The following is a 20,175-nucleotide window of genomic DNA, read 5'->3' as shown; positions in this document are numbered from 1 at the left end:
TCTAATTGATTGATTTCAGTCCTGAGTTTGATTATTTCCAGCTGTCTACTTCTTTTTGGTGTGTTTGCTTCTTCTTTTTCTAGGGTTTTTAGGTGAGCCATTAAGTTGCTTGAATGCACTGTCTCGAATTTCTTCTTGAAGGCACTTAGTGCTATGAACTTTCCTCTCAGCACTGCTTTCATTGTGTCCCACAAGTTTGGGTATGTTGTGTCTTCATTTTCATTGAGTTCTAGGAAGACTTTAATTTCTTTATTTATTCCCTAACCCAGCTGTCATTTAGTAGCAAGTTGTTCAGTTTCCATGTGTGTGTAGGCTTATTGCTATTTCTGTTGTTGTTGAGGTCCAGCTTTACTCCATGGTGATCAGACATGATACAGGGGATTATTTCAATCTTCTTTTATCTGTTGAGGCTCGCTTTGTGACCAACTATATGGTCTATTTTGGAGAATGTTCCATGAGGTGCTGAGAAGAAGGTAAATTCTTTTGTGTTTGGGTGTAAGGTTCTGTAAATGTCTGTCAGGTCCATTTGATTCATGACCTCTGTTAGAGACATTGTTTCTTTGTTTAATTTCTGTTTTGTTGACCTGTCCTTTGTTGAGAGTGGGGTGTTGAAGTCTCCTACTATTAATGTGTAGGGATCTATGTGTGGTTTGAATTTTATCAATGTTTATTTTACAAATGTGGTTGCCCTTGTATTTGGGGCATAGATGTTCAGGACTGTGATGTCTTCTTGTAGGAGTTTTCCCTTGATGAGTATGAAGTGTCCTTCCCCCATATGTTTTAATTTTGGTTGAAATTCTATTTTATCAGCTGTTAGAATGGCTACTCCTGCTTGCTTCTTGGGTCCATTTGCTTGGAAAGCCGTCTTCCAACCCTTTACCCTCAGTAATATCTATCTTTGTGACTTAGGTGAGTTTCCTATATGCAACAGATTGCTGGGTTTTGTTTACGCATCCATTCTGTTAGTGTCTTTTTATTGGAGAATTGAGTCCATTGATGTTGAGAGTGATTAATGTCCAGTGGCTGTTAGATCCTTTGATTTTTATGTTGCCTGTGGTCATAAGGTTGTATGTTTGGTTGCTTTTTGTTTTGATGTAGTGAGGTTAATTATGTCCTTTGTTTTCTTGAAAGTAGCTAGTTTTCTTGGGTTGTATTTTCCCTTCTAATGTCTTCTGTAATGTTGGATTCGTGTGTAGCTATTGCTGAAATTTATTTTTGTCATTGAATATCTTGTTTTCTCCATGTATGAGGACTGAGAGTTTTGCTGGGTATAGTAGCCTGGGCTGACATCTGTGTTCTCTTAGGATCTGCATGATATCTGTCCAGGCCCTTCTGGCTTTCATAGTCTCTGTTGAGAAGTCAGGTGTGAATCTAATGGGTTTGCCATTATATGTTACTTGGCCTTTATCCCTTGAAGCTTTTAGTATCTTTTCTTTGTTCTGTTTTGATTATTATGTGGCGGGAGGATTTTCTTTTCTGGTCTAACTTATTGGGTGTTCTGTAGGCTTCTTGAATTCTTATTGGTCTCTCCTTTAAGTTGGGGAAATTTTCTTCAATGATTTTGTTGAAGATATTTTCTGGTCCTTGGAGCAGGGAATCTTCTTTTTCCTCTACACCTATTATTCTTAGGTTTTGTCTTTTTATGTTGTCTTGAATTTCTTAGATGGTCTGTGTCAGGAATTTTTTAGATTTAACATTTTCTTTGACAGTTACATCTATTTCTTCCATTGTATCTTCCACACCTGACATTCTTTCTTCCATCTCTTGTAGTCTATTGGTTATGCTAACCTCTGTGGTTCCGGTTTTCTTCCCTAAGTTCTTTCTTTCCACAATTTCCCCCATTTGTGTTTTCTTTAAGTCTTCCAATTCTATCTTCAGGTCTTGAGCCATTTTGTTGATTTCCCTCACTTGTCGGACTGTATTTTCCTGTTTTTCCATCAATTCCTTCAGCTGTTTGTTTGAACAATCCTCTTTTTCTTTTATTTCATTCAGTGATTTAAGCATTTCCTCTCTATAGGTCACTAACTGGCTGCAACTTCCTCTATTTCTTTACAGATGGCCATAAACTGTTTGTTTTTATCTTTCTCTATTTCTTTATGCATTTTATTTGTTTCCTCTGTTATCTTCTTCGTGATCATAGATGCTAGGTCCTCTTCTTGCATTTCAGTTATGCTGCGGTGTCTAGGGCTACCTGTCCCTGGATAACTGGGTTCTGGAGATGCCATATTGCTCTGGCTTTTGTTGGTTGAACTTTTACGCTGGCCTCTACCCATTGGACTATCTTAGGTTTTTGAAATTGGTTCCTGGTTTTCCTGGAATCCTGCGGTGGAGAGAATCCCTTGGCAGGAAGATGTTTTTTTCTGAAGGAAGATTTCTCAGCTTTTTGGGTATAGTCACTGGATGGCTGGTGTTTTTCAGGAGTTTGCAGCTGCTCACCTCAGGTGTAGAGACTTGAATGGTAATGTGGTCCTTATTAGTCGAGAGGGCTCTCCTCTCACCAGGAGAAGTCCTGAAGACAGCTGCCCAGTTTCTTGCTGTGAATTTAGTGATCTCCTGCTGTAACCTGTGTGTTCTGTGGTTTGGTCAGTTTTGTTAGGGATAAGTAGTTGCCCCGTGGAGCAGTTTCTGGGGGTTGATCTCGGGGATCCGAGGCTTTTGAAGGTCTGAGGTTGGGGCTCTGTACCCCAGTACCCAAGCAGTAATCTGTGGCGGGTGAGTACTGCTCTCCTGGTAACAGGGGAGGCTATCTGGTGCACAGAAGTTCCCTGGGTTGGGGCAGTCTGAGAGACCTTTTCCAGGGATATACTGGGTGGCCTAAGTCTGTACCCTTTGCTTAGTTTCCTGTGCGATTTCTCCAGACAGTGACACCAAGTCTGGTGTCCTGGGGCGCACAATTCTGTCTGTGAGGAATAGTTGGTACAAAACAGGTCTCTGGGCTGGTGGCATGTGTGCCTGCCTGCTAGTCTGCAGGAGCTGGGTGCCCAACTACTCTTTGTGCTTCAGGCTTGGGGCCAGGTCGGTGATGGGTCTCTTACCTGCTGGTTTGTGAGAGACTTTCCCCAGGTAAAGCCTGGGTTGCCCAAGTCAGTACTGTTTCCTCCCTTCCCTTGGGGGCCTCTCCCAACAGGAATTCCCACATGTGTTGCACTAGGGTGCGCAGCTGTCTGTGCAAGAGAGCTGGGCGTGCAGTTCCTCTCTGTGCCGGAGCTGGCACTGGCACTGGCACTGGCGGCGAGAGCCCAGTTCAGTGATGGGGCTTATATCTGCAGGTCTGTGAGAGACTTTCCCCAGGTAAAGCCGGGGTATTCCAAGTCAGTACTGTTTCCTTCCTTCCCTGTGGGGCCCTCTCCGGACAGGAACTCCCTGTCTCTGTTGCAGTAGGGCGCACAGCTCTGTCTGTGCTAGAGAGCTGGGCGCAGCCCCTGTCTGTGCTGGCGGTGGGAGGCCCGTTCAGTGATGGCGGCGGGTACCCGAGGTCTGTGAGACTTTTTCCAGGGAAAGACGAGGTGACCCGTGGTCAGTCCCGCTGCTTTCCTTCCCTGTGGGTTTTTCTCACTACTGGGACTCCCTGTCTCTGATATTTTTGTGCCCACCGATCAGCCTGGGAAGCTGATCAGGACATGCAGGCGTGTGGCTCTGGTCTGGCCTGTGAGACCTGGGATCTCTTCCGGGTTCTGGCTGGGTGGCCTGAGCTTGGACCCACCTGATTCCCAAGCGTGGGGGTTTCCTCTCACCTGGGAAACATGATCGCTGTTGTTTTAGGGCCTAAAGTTCAGTCTTTTGGTCGCTGCTCGGAAAATGTTGACCTGCTTCTTAGATGCAGTGTTCTCCTGGTGCCGCCATCTTGGCCTCCCGTTCCCTCTAGGAGGATTTTAGGTAAATGTTTTAAACTTCCAAATGATATTTTGCAATTTTATTATTATACTTATATAATTGTTTTGTAACAAAACAGTGCTTTCATATTATATTTTTTAAATTTGATTTTCTCTCTTGATAAGCATGGGTAATATTTTAGTTTGTTTAGGAAGTATTACTATTTGAATGTCCATCTTCAGACAGGTCCCAATCTAAGGGGGGTTCTAAGGTCAGCATACTTCCTTTTGTACCTCAAAGTCAGTGGTTATAAATGATAGAACTAAGAGATACCTTGGAAGTTAACCAGCTGGTTTCTTAAATGAGAGTCCTGAAACTAGATGCAACTGAAACTGAAGCACAGATGCAACTAAGTGAAGTTTGTCTACCAACTCTAAAATGCAGTATCTGAATTCAGAGATGAGTGCTCCTCATTCAATCCCCAAGCTCTTGGAGCACATTGGAATTTTATAACAAAGATTTGAATGAAGATGGTAACTGAATTATATTGTTTATAAGTGTGTAGTCTAATTAACTGGAAATACAATGGTAAGGCTTGTAGAGATACTTTTGTGGTCCTGTAGGGGTGACAGGAAGATCCCTCACTTGGATTTGGAGGATCTCAGAGAGCAATTGCTCCTCAGCTGTAGATGGCAGTGTACAAATGGAAGGCAGAACTGAAAAGAGCATTAGCTAGAAGTGGCCACTTCAGTAGATTATTTTCTAAAATAAGAAAACACTCTCTTTTCAGCTCCAGCACCAACGACAGCAGTGCCCTACATGTCGATAAAATGTGTGGATGTCCGTAAAAACCACCATAAGACAAGATGGCTGGTGCCTTGGGGACCAAACAAGTGTGACAAGATCCGTGACATCGAGGAAGCAATTCCAAGGGAAATTGAAGCCAATGACATTGTATTTTCTGTACACATTCCACTCCCTTCTATGGAGATGAGTCCATGGTTCCAGTTCATGCTATTTATCCTGCAGTTAGACATCGCTTTCAAGCTGAACAACCAAATCAGTAAGTACCCCAATTGATTTGGTCATCTCTGGGAATTTCCTTCTTAAGAATGCTAATGATGATAGTTATTAACTGTTTGCTGTTTCTTATGTACTTTCTGAACATCTGAATCAACCCATTTAATTTTTCCAAATCCCTTGAGGCAAATTGTCACGGACCAGCCCAGTCAGGCTCCTGTCGTCTGCGGGAGAACAAGGTTTTAGACAGGAAGACACGGTTTCGGTGAAGAATTGACAGACAGAGACACCTTGATGGTTTTGACTCTGCTGCAACTTTACTGAAATCAAGCTAGTATTTTTATAATGATTTCACAAAAGGCACCTTAAAATTGGCATACTTCCCAGAACATTTACACTTTTACCAAGAATACAAAGTTTACATTTTAACTTAAAATGCAGTCAAACATAAAGCAGTACCCACGAATAATCTTGGCCTAAAAACTTTTTGATCAGAGCAAACAAAAGAAAAGAAACCTCAAATATAGTTTCATTATTGCTAACCAATGAAGAGGAAAGTCAGGAGCTAAGTCAGATGCCTGCCAAAGTCCCTCTCTATATCAAAATCTAACTACACCTTTGTTAACCCTCCTCCCATATGTCCTGCCCAAGATTTATGATCTTCTCTAGGAACAAGGCACTGAAGGGAGGGGGAAACTCCCACCAGCTGCACCACTCATGCTATTATTTCTTAAGAAGGAGCCTATTATTATTTTACTGTTCTTAATGCCTATTAATACTAAATCTAATTCATTACTTTCCTTAAACTTATTTTTATTAAAGCCTTTAACAATCTACTACTAATAAATTTCTTTATAAAGTTAGTTGTGCTGTTTCAGGTGTCACAGAGAAAGATCAAAGAATTCATTATTCCAGCCCCAGAGCCACAACTGAAGAAGCGTAGAAATCTCAGAACACGTCTCTTTTCCAAGTGGGATGAGTTTGCCAGAGACCTTCCAGGGGGCATTATTTCCGGGGAAATCATATCCCCCGCCCTGTAGCTTATGCTACTATGGCGACACTGGCGTGGGTGTGGCAGTAAATATCCCTATTATTTCATTTTACATGTAGATCACTTGGGTCCTGGTGAGGTTGCCCACAGTCATACCTCAGATTGGAAAGGTTTGAGTCCAAACCTTAAAGATGCCCCAGCTACTAATCTCCCTCTCCCAGTACTAAAAGAGAGCTTACTCCAGGAGAGTGAAGTCCTTGTGTTTAAGTGCTTTTCCTCACTCCTATGGAGTGAGGCTGTGGCCTTAGAAAAAGAATCTTATTGGAATGGGACTGCTAGTTCAGGAGTATCCATGATCCCACTAATCCAATTTGTTTTTTTAATTTAATTCATTAATATTTTCATCTCACTTGGTTGCACCTGGGGATAGGATAGAGAATCTTTGATTAAGGAGTTTTTGTTTGATTGTTTTTTGTTGTTGTTTTGCTTTTCTGAAACAGGATCAAGAACATGAGGAATAAGCATAAACATACTGAAGATAGCTTTGTCTGGTGCCTGTTCTTGTAATAAAGCACCTTTTTAAGCTTAACTTTTTATGTTAATAATAAATATGATTTTAATTATATTAATGTTACTCTGTCCAGGAATTGGAGCATCCTGGATTTTTGACATTTTATTTGAAATGAGCAAATAGAATATTCTAAGATTCTTTTTTAGGATGTAACACTTTCTTTTCCTCATGTACTCAGTCTATTACCTGTAATTTCGAATTTGAGTGCCTGTGGCAGATGTGGTTCTTTAGCTGCATGTGCAAATACACAAAGAAAAACTTTCCTTAAGGGACTTATGATTAGGTGAAAATGACAAACAAGTAACCAACCATGACAATATGGTAATATGATGTAACACTGGATTCTGTACCACGGTATGCACGGGAGTCTATGAGCGCACCAAGGAAAGCTTTATTTAGAGTGAAGCAAGCAAATAATATGAATGCAAGTTTTGTAAATAAGAGTGACAAGCTCTTTAGGTGATTATCAAAGAGAAATAGGTCTGGTAAAACTTGGAATTAAGTGTAAAAGTAAGCAAAACATTCTAGAGACTAGCATTAGCCTTAAACCTTACCTGTAACATTCAGAGGAGTTTTCAATATTCGTAGTCTCTTGCCTGTTGACTTCCTCACTCTTTCATTGGTTGAACAATGCATTCATTAACTGATTAATTTAAAATTTATTAAGTTATGTCCATGTTTTAAGTACTGAATACCAAGAATATATGTTTGCACAAGACTTGGTTCCTATAAAAAGACTGAGGAGAGGGTATCTGCAAAGCAGATCTAAAACCACAAATAAGATAGACTGTGTATTTAATAAGAATGTGACATGAGATTTTGGAAAGACACATTTTGCTATGAGGTGAGTTAAACTGTTTTTCCAATTAAAAAAAATTTGGGGTTTAGTACTCCTAGAATTCCAACAATACATTTAGGAAAAGATAATTAAAGAAGTGACACAGGAGGATGAAGTAGGTAGAGGCCTTGATTCACAGATGTTTGGATAGAGCAGTCAAGGACACAATATTCTGTTATCTAGGCTGTCTGCTTGTGGTTCATTTCAGGAGTAATCTAATATCTCTTAGGCAGATTCCTACCTCCCATCTCTGTCTTACTTAGAAAAAAGAAAATATTTACTCTGTAATAACTTAAAACAATTGCTGTCCACTGTTAGTATCTAGGCTAGATAACAAATCATCCAAAATTTAACAACTTAAATTAAAGCATCATTTCTTATTTCTCCATTTGTGTGTGTGTATGTCAGAAATCCAAGTCCAACTTAGCCACAAAATCCCTGGTTCAGGTCTTTCAAGTCTACCTAGACCTCATCAGAAGATTTTGAGGGATGGTGTTCAACTAATGTGGTTGGCTAGCTCTTGTCTCTTCCCATGTGGGCATCTCAAGCTGCCTCACAACACTATAGTTAGCTTTCTTAGGGACAGCCACATGACAAACATGGGCCAAACGCCAATCCAACTTCTAAGTGGTATTCTATTACTTCTGATACCTTCTGCTGGCTAGATTCAAACCTGTAAGTTCAGCCCAAACTCAGGAGACTCACTGAAGACCATAGTATGTCTCCTGAATGCACTTTCCAGAGGAGCCAAGATTACATTTAAAACATGTTTCTATTTAAATTTTGTTTGTTTGTTTTGTGTATATGTCACACAAAATAAGTGCACACAGTGTGCTTATGGGTATTAGAAGACAATGTGTGGGATTTGGTTCTCTTCTTTCATGATATGGATCCTAGGGGTTCAACTCTGGTCAGTGGGCTGGGTGGCAGGTGTCTTTACCTGTTGATCCATTTTACTGTCCCCTGCATTCATATTTATGTTCAGATGAGTAGTATAATAGAATGTTCATGAGAATGGGCATAAATTCTCTTGAGATAGATTTAAATCTCTGAATTATTTATTTTCAAAAATTAAATCACTTAATGCTTGTGTGTGTGTGTGTGTGTGTGTGTGTGTACATGTGCATATATGTGAACTTGTGGGTACATTCATACATTCATGTGTGGAGGTTAGAGAACAATTTTCAAGTGACAGTTCTCCCATTCCACTATGGGTTCTGGGGATAGAATTCAGGTTATAAGGCTTATGTAGCATCTTAGTTATTGTTCTATTGTTGTGAAGAGAAACCAGGGCTAAGGTAAGTTTTTTAAAATATTTTTATCTATTCATTTTACATACTGGTCATAGCACCCTACCTTCTCTCCCCCCCAGTCCTACTTGCTCTCCTTGTTTCCCCTATCACTCCTCCCCTACTCTTCAGAGAAGAGGAGCCCTCCTACCCCACCCACCCCAGCATATCAAATTGCATCAACATTGAGCCTTAAGGCAAATCTTAAACAAACAAACAAAACAAAACAAAACATTTAAGTCAGGTATGATGGCACAAGCCTTTAATCCTAGTACCTGAAAAGCAGAGGCAGGAAAATCCGAGTTTAAGGACAGCCTGGTCTATAGAATGACTTCCAGGACAGCCAGAGTTATAAAGAGAAAACCTGTTTCAAAAAACAATTTCATTGAAGGTTTGCTTACAATTTTAGAAGGTTAATTCATGATCATCATGATGGTAAGCAGACAGACATGGTGCTGGAGCAGTAGATAAAAACTCACATTGATCCTATGTGTAGGCAACAGGTAGATAGAGAAACATTGGGCCTGGCATGGGCTTTTGAACCCTCAAAGCCCATCTGTAGAGACATACTTCCTCCAACAAATCTACACCTACTCCAACAAGGCCACACCTCATAATCCTTTCTAAACAGACCCACTAACTAGGAACCTAAACATTCAAACATGAGCCTATGGTGGCAATTTTCACTTAAACCACCACATGCAGCAAGTACTTTTACTTACTGCCTTCAAGTACCATTTCTTTAAAGTTCTTCAATGTTGAACAATTTATAAAACCGCTACGAGCCACTTTTTTATGTGAATTTTTTTAATAAAAATACCTAATTAACCAAGTCCTTGTGAAGAATAAGTTTGGGTAATGTTCTTAGGATGTAGCAATTTTTTCAAAATAAAAAAAAATAAATCAAAGTAACTTTCTTATTCCTGAAATTCAGCCCATTTTCCTTTCCCCCACTACATCTTGGCTAGTAGAATTACGTTTTTACAAGATAATTTTATCATTTAATCTTAATCATTTTATTGTGTGAAATATTTTAATGACTAACAAATAATATTTAACAATTCAGAGTTATCTCCATTCTATTTCAAAGCTTTTTTGCTGCTTTATTTTTTTATTGTTGACATGCATATATTATCCACATTCTCATATTCTGTAAACACACCTAGAGATTGCCTCTCTTAACATCTTTGCTCTTGCTGATGATTCTTCCTCTAACTTTTCATCCTCCTCCCCACTCCTTGTCCTTTTTCTTTATCATTCTGAGAAGAGAGCCCTAGGACTTCATGCATACTATACATACGCATATTTTATCACTGGAACACACATAAGTCTCAGTATCTGCTTTGATACCCTGCTGGATAGAGCCTTTCAGAGGCCCTCTGTGGCCCTCTGTCCTGTTCCCTGTTTTCTCCTTTTTCTGATGTCCCTCCTCTTTGCCTTTCTGAATGGGGATTGAACATTTTAGCCACAGTCCTCCTTTTTGACTAGTTCCTTTAGGTGTACAGATTTTAGTAGGTTTATCCTATATTACATGTCTAATATTCATTTATGAGTGAAGCTCACCCTTTCTCTTTCTGAACTCTGCCTGCCTGGTTTAACTCAACTGTTCTAGTTCAAACTACTCTAAGCTGACTGGTTCAATCTGGCTTCTTTTAGCTTCTCACTGAATTGCTCTGCTTGGAAAACATGCCTCTAAACTCCACAAACTGAACTGCACTGACTATACAACTGAATAGAACTAAAAGGAACTGTATGAACTCAATTGCATTCAACTGAACTGCACCAAACTCAGCTCCCAAACTGCACTGTACTGTGTCCACATAACTCTCCCCTCTCTCCCTGCACTGCTCTTACATAGCCTCTCTTTCATGTCGGTTTTCATGATAATGGGATATATGCTAGCTCTGACTCATTCTGTCAAAACTTTCTCTGTTCCATCACTTTGTCTGCTCCTCATCATTGTTTGGGATTAAAAGTGTATATTCTGTATTCCAGCCAGAGGGATTAAAGGTATGTGGTGTTTCTGTGTTCCAGCAAGGTCACACAGACCTAGATGGTCTTTGGATGTGATCCCTTGTCAGAGCAGCCATGTTGCTGGACTAACATTTTTCTACCGAGAAGCTTCTTGTTGAAAAACCTACTCATTCCTCAAGATATTCCAGTTGTCACATGACCCTAGATATGTCCCAGGTATTTTCTCCTTCCCTTCACATATATAGTTTATCTTCCCTGAATTTCATTATTGGCAGAGGAATGTCCACTCTGCCAACTTAGCACAACTGAATTATTTTCTGTGGCTCCAAGGTAGATCAGTTTTCTGATTGTGATCGTGTTTACATTGTTAAGCTGTAGCTGTGTGTAGGCAACTGTGAGTGAAAATGTCTCTTGGATCAGATCAGTCACCTGCTACAAAAATGGATATCGAAAAACTGATGGAGGTGTTTGCCCCTTTCCACTCCAAGACAACACTTTTATTGTTCATCAGCATTTCAATAACCAGCAACACTAATTAGAGTTGGAACTACCTAAATTGTGCTTGGGTGATTAAATTATGGCTGAGATGTTTACAACTGACTAAAAGGGTAATGCATTGGTAGGGATAACAGCTTGTTGCCATAGCAGATACTGTTTGTTGTAATGCTTAGCTTTTTAGTGCATGGATCTTTTTATCAGGTGGTGAAAAAATCCAGATCATTTGATACTCTGCCTTTTGTGTTTTATAAAATGCCTGACCTAAAATCGGTTTCATTTTAAACATTAAAGTTATTAAATAAAATAAATCACAGATGCTGGTAAGTTTATGTGAAGTTTTGGAAGTTGATAATACATTTCTAAATTTTATTCCACTGAATTTATAAAAGTTTTTAAGTAAATACATGAATACAACTGTCTCCATCTGTATAATGTTACCTGTATGTATCTCAATGATCTCAGGCTGATCACTTGATATTGGTATTGAGTAACCAATTGAAGCATTCATCTCTGGGGAAGATAATTCCGTCTAATCTCAACACTCCCTGTTTGCCAGTAGTTTTTTTGTCTACCATTGAGATTTAGGCAGCCATGTTGGTGAGGCTTCATAGATGTAACCTGTTTGATATTATTAGGAGATGCCACAATTTCACAGCAAAATCCTATTCCTCTGGGTCTCACAATCTTTCTGTCCCATCTTCTGCAAATGTGTTGGGACTAGGAACCATGCCATCTCTTATTCTCTACATTTTGATCTGTTTTCAGTAATAGTCTCCATATGTTGCAAAGAGAAGCTCCTATGATAAAAGGTAAGAATGACACTTACCTGTAGGTATAAGGATACACACTTAGAATGTTAGGAATTCTGCTGGTTTAGTAAAATGAAAGATGTAGGTTCTCCTTCAAGATCTATGACTTTACTAGTCTAGAGTAGTTGGCTAGGTTTCTAGTACCAGGTATGGTTTCCCTCTTGTTGAGTAGGTCTTAATCCAATTAGAGTACTGTTGCTTACCACCAAGGCATGCATGCCACTATTGTATCATTAGGGTTAACATTCCATGCTGGTCATTGTTTTGGTTAATGTCATGCTTGAGTAAAACCGTTGATTGCTTTCCGTACTTGGAAGCTTGCACGGCACTTTTTCTTATCATAAAGGCTAATCCTTAGGGAGGAGGATTTCAGGTCAGGTCCACTGGGTCCTGTTTCTGAAATGCATGGTGTCTTCAGCAGTAGAGTCTTACGTTCTACTTCAGGGAGTCAACCAAGAGCAACAGCAATAGGACATAATGTTTTGGGAATCTTTTGTACATCGTTGACCAGTAATTCACAAGGGGATTTCTCATGACTCGTGCTGGTATTTTGCATCTTGGGGGAGCATATCAACACATTTTTTGAGAAAATAATCTGAGAATATTATTACTGTAGTATTCAGCATTTTTTTAAAGTAGCAGAACTAAGAACACACACACACATAGAGAGAGACAGAAGAGAGAATATTTAAAAAGGATTTATTAGATTGGTTTACAAAATGTGATAGCTATCTCATATTGGAGAGGCTGAGAGCCCAGTATTTCTTTATCTAAGAGGCTGGATGTCTTAGCACTCTGAAACTAGTACTAAAGGCCTAGAGGATTCTTGGAGAGCTGTTGGTGTTCAGTCTATTTTGGAATTCCAAAAAAGTTGGTACTAATATTGATGAAGGTATATTGTAGCAACAGAATAGAGGGACGTAGCAGCAAGAGTGAGGAAAAGCAAGCAAAACACTATGACCTTTTATCTGAACTACCACTACCACTAGGTTCAGATTTAGGGTAAATCTTTATTCTTCAAATAATCTGTTAAGAAAATACCTCACAGAATGACCAGAAATGTGGTTTTTAGTTGATTCCTGATACAGTCAACTTGATAACCCAGATTAACCATCACAATACCCAATGAATTCTTAGTAAGATGATGTCATCTAATATTTAGGAAAGGATTACACATCTGTTACAGAAAACTAGGGAGATATAAAGTGAAAGAATTGGACATGCTAAAGTAAATAAATGAATAGACTCAAATGATCTAAAAGCATGAGGAATAAATTTGTAGAAAGAAGAAAGTCAAGATATGAGCTAAATGTTGACCATTGCCGATAGTAGTGTCTTAACTCTCTGATGCTTTTGGAGAGAAGGGTCCATAAAAGCATTTCAGTGGGGCAAAGGATTCCATCTGCATAAATAACTAAAACTGATATGATGGGAGAGACGAGACAGGACCAGATGCACAACCATTCTTCAAGAACAATAAAAAATCAATACAATAGTCCCCCTTTCCTAATTTTCACTTCTGCTTCCTTTCAGAAGAAGCCATCTTTGAGCACATTTTCTATATTTTATAGGAAACATTTCTAGTTAGATAGCTTTTAAATATTCAAGGATTTTTGAGTTATGTTTTGTGTTTATGTACCTGTCATAATCAGAGTGCATATAAGCAGAAGTAAACAGATTAAGCATCATTCATAAAAATTCAAAATCTTAAATATTATAAAATCTAAAACCTTATTGAGTGCCAACATGATGCTATAAGTAGAGAATTTCTCATGTAACCTCATGTAACAAATTATAGTCAAAACATAGGACAGCTAAATATTTGTGTAAAATTTTAGGATATGTGTATATAAAATACATGATTTTCATTTTAGAATTGTTTTTTTTATCTTTAACTCATCTCATTACATATATTAAAATATTAGAAAATATTAAAGAAAAAAGAAATTTAGGCATTTTTGGTTTGAAGTATCTTGGTTAAGGAATATTCAGTTGCATTGTTTATACTTTGATATATCTGTTCTCTCACACTTTCTTCTACTACCCATTGGCTTGCTGGTCAGTTTTACATTGTACAGATTGGTATCAACTATGAGTGATTTATAATTATATATTATGCTACATATAATAATACTGTATTATTTATAATTATAATTATTTAACAGTAACCATCTTTTTGTAGACTTTGAGCACCTACTCTATGAGTAAAATTCAAGAACAAACACAACTTCTTCATATTCAATTCAGATGCTAGATAGGTCATATGTTCTTTTTTTTTAGTATCTCAGTTATTTTAATGAATATTTATATAACCTTTTCAGCTTTTGAAAGTTTTCATACAGTTTCAGAAACAAAGATTATACAAATTACATAAAACAAATTATGTATGATTAAATAAGCTAATATAGATATTGATTTGATATATATATCAAATATATATTCTAACACTGGGTATGATTAATTTTTTGTACATTAAGGCCACCTAGAATCTGCTCTTAGACAATTGAACACTACAGAAATTTTAGGCGTGGTACCAACTGATCAATATGTTCTGTAGGTATACAAAGATGCAATATATCTTGAATAATCAACTGAGAGTTTCTGCATCTTTGTATACCTATAGAACATATTGTAGGTCATATGTTCTTATAAGCATTTTTGGTATAAGGATTTGTGGCTTTGGTTTTCAGGTCAATGCTTGATCTAATAAATTTAGTTTAATTTACTAAACTAAAGATAAAGATATTTTAACTTTTAACAGATAAAGAAACTTTTAACTCTGTCATACCTGACAACTGTCCATGCAGCTGGTTGGGTCTAGAGCAGAATCTCCTCAATGTACAGCAACAGTATGGACTGCCTGGAACCTGGCCGCAAGTATGTCAATAAGTCTGTCATAAGACAGTGGCCTTTTATTACTTTTGGACAAAAGTTGTATTGCCTGATCTGAACTGTTATGTCTGCAGTGTTTTTAAAAAAATCCCTCAGTCTATAGTTTAGGGAGAAAACTGAGGTTGAATCTAGACGAGGTGCTAGGTTCATAGTCTTACAGCTCTGGGTCACCCACATGTCATTTTCTTATCTGAGCTTAGAATATAAATGAGGAGATTCTGTTTGTAGATATAGCACATTTTTTTTTAAAGCTTACCTATATAAATATTGAAAATAACAGAGCAGACAACATCACAGGTTGAGTAATGGGTCTCTATATAGGGAAAGTATCTTGGTACTTCTATCTCCTCTTTCAATTTTGGGTCATGATGTCAGTTATATATGCTCTCTATTCATGAAATATAATACGAGGCTCCTTCCCAAGGGAAAGTTAGAGGTGAAAAAAAAAATCTTTGATAAGAATTCTGTGTTCTTGATATTGGAAAAAGAACAAGCCACCCCTACCCTAAAACTCAAAAACCCAAACTAAACATTCCACCAACATCTATTTTCTGTCTACATACTAAAGCTAGAAAACATTTTGAATTTCTCTTTACTTTTATGAGTTAGCAGTAATAATGTCAGTAGAAGGGGTACCAGTAATTATTTCTTTCCTTTTATTGAAAATTTATTATTTTTTTATACAATATATTCTAATTGCAGTTTCACCTCCCTCTCCTTCCAGTTACTCCCATCCAGATTCACTCCCTTTCTGTTTCTCATTATAAAATAACAGGCTTTTAAGAGACAATAACAAAATAAAATATGATAAGGTAAGACAAAGGCCATTACATCAAAGTAGGACAAGGCAAACCAACAGAAGGAAAGAGTCCCAAGAAAAGCCACAAGAATCAGACCAACACTTAGAACTCCTATAAAAACACTAAACTGAAAGCCAATTAAACACAAAGGATCTAGTTCAGACTGGTGTTTCAGAGAGTCCATATGAGCTTTACTCAGTTGATTTAGAGGGCCTTGTTCTCCTGGGGTCCTCTGTCCCCTCTGGTTCTTTTTTCTTTCTTTCTTTCTTTCTTTCTTTCTTTCTTTCTTTCTTTCTTTCTTTCTTTCTTTCTTTCTTTCTTTCTTTCTTTCTTTTTTAATTTTATTTATTTATTTTTAATATTAGTTACAGTTTATTAACTTTGTATCCCAGCTGTATCACGCTCCCTCATTCCCCCCCCCATCCTCCCCCATCATCTCCTCCCTACCTCATTCTAAGTCCACTGATAGGGGAGGACCTCCTCCCCTTTCATCTGACCCTGGTTTATCAGGTATCTTCAGGAATGGCTGCAAAGTCCTCCTCTGTGGCCTAGCAGGGCTGCTCTTCCCTCGGAGGGAAGGGGTCAAAGAGGCAGCCATTGAGTTCATGTCAGAAATAGTTCCTGTTCCCCTTACTAGGGTACCCACTTGGATACTGAGCTGCCATGGGCTCCATCCAAGCAGGGGTTCTAGGTTATATCCATATATGGTCCTTGGTTGGAGAAACAGTCTCATAAAAGACCCCTGTGCCCAGATATATTTGGTCCTTGTGGAGCTCCTGTTCTCTCCAGGTCATACTTACTAACTCCCCCTTCTTTCATATGATTGCCTGCACTCTGTCAAAGGTTTAGTTATGAGTTTCAGTATCTGCTTTGATACACTGCTAGGTAGAGTCTTTCAGAGGCCCTTTGTTGTAGGCTCCTATCCTGTTACTTGTTTTTAAGATTTATTTATTTATTATTTAGTATTCTGCACGTGTGCCAGAGGAAAGCACCAGATGTCATTATAGATGGTTGTGAACCAACATGTGGTTGCTGAGAATTGAACTCAGGACCTTTGGAAGAACAGTAAGTGCTCTTAACCTCTGAGCCATCTCCATAACCCCCATACATAAACCTTTTTATTTTTTGCATACTAATCTTTTTATTTAATTTAAAATTTATTACAATATATTCACGTTGTATCCCCGCTGTAGCCCCTTCCTCATCTCTCCTGCCCTCCCTCCCTCTTCTCCTCCCATGCCCCTCCCCTAGTCCACTGATAGGGGAGGTCCTCCTTCCCTTCCTTCTGACCCACCTATCAAGTCTCATCAGGACTGGCTGCATAGTTTTCCTCTTGGCCTGGTAAAGCTGTCCCCTCCCCCTCTTCAGGGGTAGGTGATCAAAGAGCCAGTCACTGAGTTCATGTCAGAGTCAGCCCCTGTTCCCCTTACTACAGAACCCACTTGGAGACTGAGCTGCCATGGACATCTGTGCAGGTGTTCTAAGTTATCTCTATGAATAGTCCTTGGTTCAGTCTCAGAAAAGACCTCTTGGCCCAGATATCTTGGCTCTGTTGCTCTCCTTGTGGTGCTCCTGTTCCCTCCAGGTCTTTCTATTTCCCCGTTCTTTCATAAGATTCCCTGCACTCTGCCCAAAGTTTGGCTATGAGTCTCAGCATCTGCTTTAATACCCTGCTGGGTAGAGTCTTTCAAAATCCCTCTGTGGTAGGCTCCTGTCCTTAGTTTCCTTAGTTTTCTGCCTGCATGTGTGCCTGCACACTGGAAGAGGGCACCAGATCTCAGTATGGGTGTTTATGAGCCACCATGTGGTTACTGGGAATTGAGTTCAAAACCTTTGGAAGAAAAGCCAGTATTCTTAACCTCTGAGCCATCTCTCCAGCCCCATCCCCTCTGGTTCTTTTTTTTTTTTTTAAGATTTATTATTTACACAACGTTCTGCCTGCACACCAGATGTTATGAGCCACCATGTGTTTGCTGGGGATTAAACTCAGGAACTTTGGAAGAACAGTGAGTGTTCTTAACCTCTGAGCCATCCCTCCAGGCCCCCATCTGGTTCTTAAATGCTTTCTGCCTCCTCTTCCTAGCTGTTTCCTTAGCTCTGACAGGAGGAATTTAATGGAGACATCACACTTAGAGCAGAGTGTTCCAACATCTCTCTCTCTCTCTTCTCTCTCTCTCTCTCTCTCTCTCTCTCTCTGTGTGTGTGTGTGTGTGTATGTGTGTAATATCTGTACTTGTTCCTGTATGCTGCAGGAGGAAGCTTCTCTGATGATGGCTGAATAAGTCATTGACCTGTGAGTATAGCAAAATATCATTAGGAGTCAGTTTATCACCTTTTTTTTTTTAAGACTAGTAGTATTTGGTTTTATACTAGTTCTCTGGAGATGAGTTTTTAGTAATTCTTTAAAGGAATGATTTTATGTTTTTAAAATTGTTTGCTACAATTTGTTTATTCAAGTAATTGTCCAGTGAGCTTCTCTTCTTTTTCTGACCTTTTGGTAGGAGGAAGTTAAGACAAGGTCTTACTCTAACCCAGGCTGTGAAGAAACTCTGTACCCAATGCTACTCTTGACCTCACAGAAATATCACTGGCACATGACTAGTGAGTTCTGTGATTACAGTCATGATCTAACAAGTCTAGAAGGATACTGTTTTATTTGTGGAATGTCTTTGTGCCAGACTTCCTGATGACAGTCTTTGTTGTCAACAATTGGCTTCAATTTTATACTCTCCCCTTACAGGACTTGTTAAAATTTCCTCTCTGAGTTTTGACTACCACAAATGACTGAATAATTTGTCAAATGATTAACTACAGATGACTAAATTAAGGAAGGGTCCTTGACCCATGGGCAATGAATCAAAGTATCCCTTGAAAGAAATTTGAACCCAGAAGTTCTATGTTTCCCTCCATGATCATTCCATGCAACCAATGACCATGTGACAGTGGAACAAACAAACTTGCCTGACAGAAGAAGACAATCAGATGGAGAAGAAAGTTCAGATCTGTATTTATGATAAGGGATAAGGTTATTCTACTCTGAACATTTTTTTGCTCCTGATTCCTGTTTTCTTTTCAGCTTGTGACACCTTTATTATCTTAAAATATTCTTATAGTTTTGTAGGTATATGCTTATGCTACGATAGCATAGTATTACATGTGTGTATCTATCTATGTATATATTTGTTATAGGCTATGAAGATAGTTATCAAGTATGTGTATGTATGTGTGTGTGTGGGTGTGTGTGTGTGTGTATTCCATCACCAACACAGAAAACAGTTTTTAGGCTAATATATAAACAGTCCCAGAGTTGTGTTTTTTTTATATGATGGTAGAGCTTTAACAGTGTAGATTTTTAAGCCCCTGTCCTAACTTCATTTATTCACTCACACACTCACTAAGTCATTTATTAACATTTCATGTGCTGACATTTTGCTTAGAGTTTAAGGAAAAAGATAAATTCTTACCCCTCATAATATGATTACAAAAATTCTAGCTGCCCTTTTGTATTTATTCTGTCCTGTAAGACTGAAATCTTTACACCAAGTGACTATAGTATACATATGTAACTATGGTCTAATCAGCACCATGGATCAAGTATAGTTAAAGTGATTAGATGTCCACAGTCTAACTCTAAAAGGAGAGGTAAAACAAAACTAAAATAACATCAATGTGTTTTCAATACCACCCAAGGTAATTTGTAAACAGAGAAAGAGAAGAGATTAAGTAAGAAAGATAAGGCAATTTTTCAGTTGAGTCTTGAAGAATGGACATTTCAAAGAGATGACTGATTGATGATTCTATAAATAAGGCAAAGTAACCAGTCCAGAAGTTATCTGTTTTGCCTTTGAAGTACAAGTACTGGGATTGCTGCAGTTCTGGGTTTAATACTTTCAGGCCAGAGTGTTCAAACTTCTCTTGGATATGCCCCTCAAAAATTATTTGACTTTTAGCAAGTAAGTCTCAAAAACTCCTATGTCTTTGCTATACAATAAAGATATTTTTATAGGACTATTAGAATTAAACTATATAATTCATAGAGAGCTTTTATAATGCATAAATATTCAGTGAAGAGTGTAATTGTTTTGGGTGTAGTGGCACATGCTAGTAATTCTAACACTTGAGAGTCAGAGACAGATGGATCTCTGTAAATTCAAGGCCAGCTTGGTCTAGATGGTGAGTCCCAGTATAGCCAAAGCTACATAGTGAGGCCCTGTCTTGAAAACAAAACAAAGTATAAGTCATTCTTTTTTTTTTTAAGATTTTATTTATTATGTTCTGTGTTCTGCCTGCATGTATGCCTGTACACCAGAAGAGGGTAACAGATCTCATTACAGATGGTTGTTTCTGGGAATTGAACTCAGGACCTCTGGAAGAGCACTTAACTTCTAAGCTATCTCTTCAGCCCTTCATTTTTCTTTTCTTTTTCTTTTATTTTCCTTTCTTTTTCTTTTTAAAGTCATTATTCTTGAACTTATTAAGAGACATTTGATTTCTGAGAAGAACTTTGAAGCCAACAAACATACTGGCTACAGATCTTTCTTATGTCTTATAACATTAATTGCTAACATAAGCCAAGGACTTTAATCTTGGGAAGTAAACATGCTTAGGCCTATTTATACACTTAATATTCATATTTTAATTCCAGTCATGAAACTTATTCATGAAAGTCAGAGGTTTATA

General features: G+C 38.3%; 1 protein-coding gene across 3 annotated transcripts in view; it reads left to right on the top strand.

Annotated features, from left to right (window-relative positions):
* Window positions 1-20,175, top strand: part of Wls (Wnt ligand secretion mediator) — a 131,597-nt gene that overhangs the window by 32,035 nt on the left and 79,387 nt on the right. For all 3 annotated transcript variants that reach the window (XM_060392412.1, XM_060392410.1, XM_060392413.1), the window contains exon 2: window positions 4,604-4,876. In XM_060392412.1, the coding sequence (XP_060248395.1) occupies window positions 4,604-4,876 (273 nt within the window). The remainder of the gene's footprint in view (window positions 1-4,603; window positions 4,877-20,175) is intronic.

Source organism: Meriones unguiculatus, chromosome 10 (genome assembly GCF_030254825.1).
Source record: "Meriones unguiculatus strain TT.TT164.6M chromosome 10, Bangor_MerUng_6.1, whole genome shotgun sequence".
In the NCBI taxonomy this organism is placed as follows: Eukaryota; Metazoa; Chordata; class Mammalia; order Rodentia; family Muridae; genus Meriones; species Meriones unguiculatus.
Note: the sequence above shows the minus strand (reverse complement) of the source record. Positions and strands in the feature narration are given on the sequence as shown.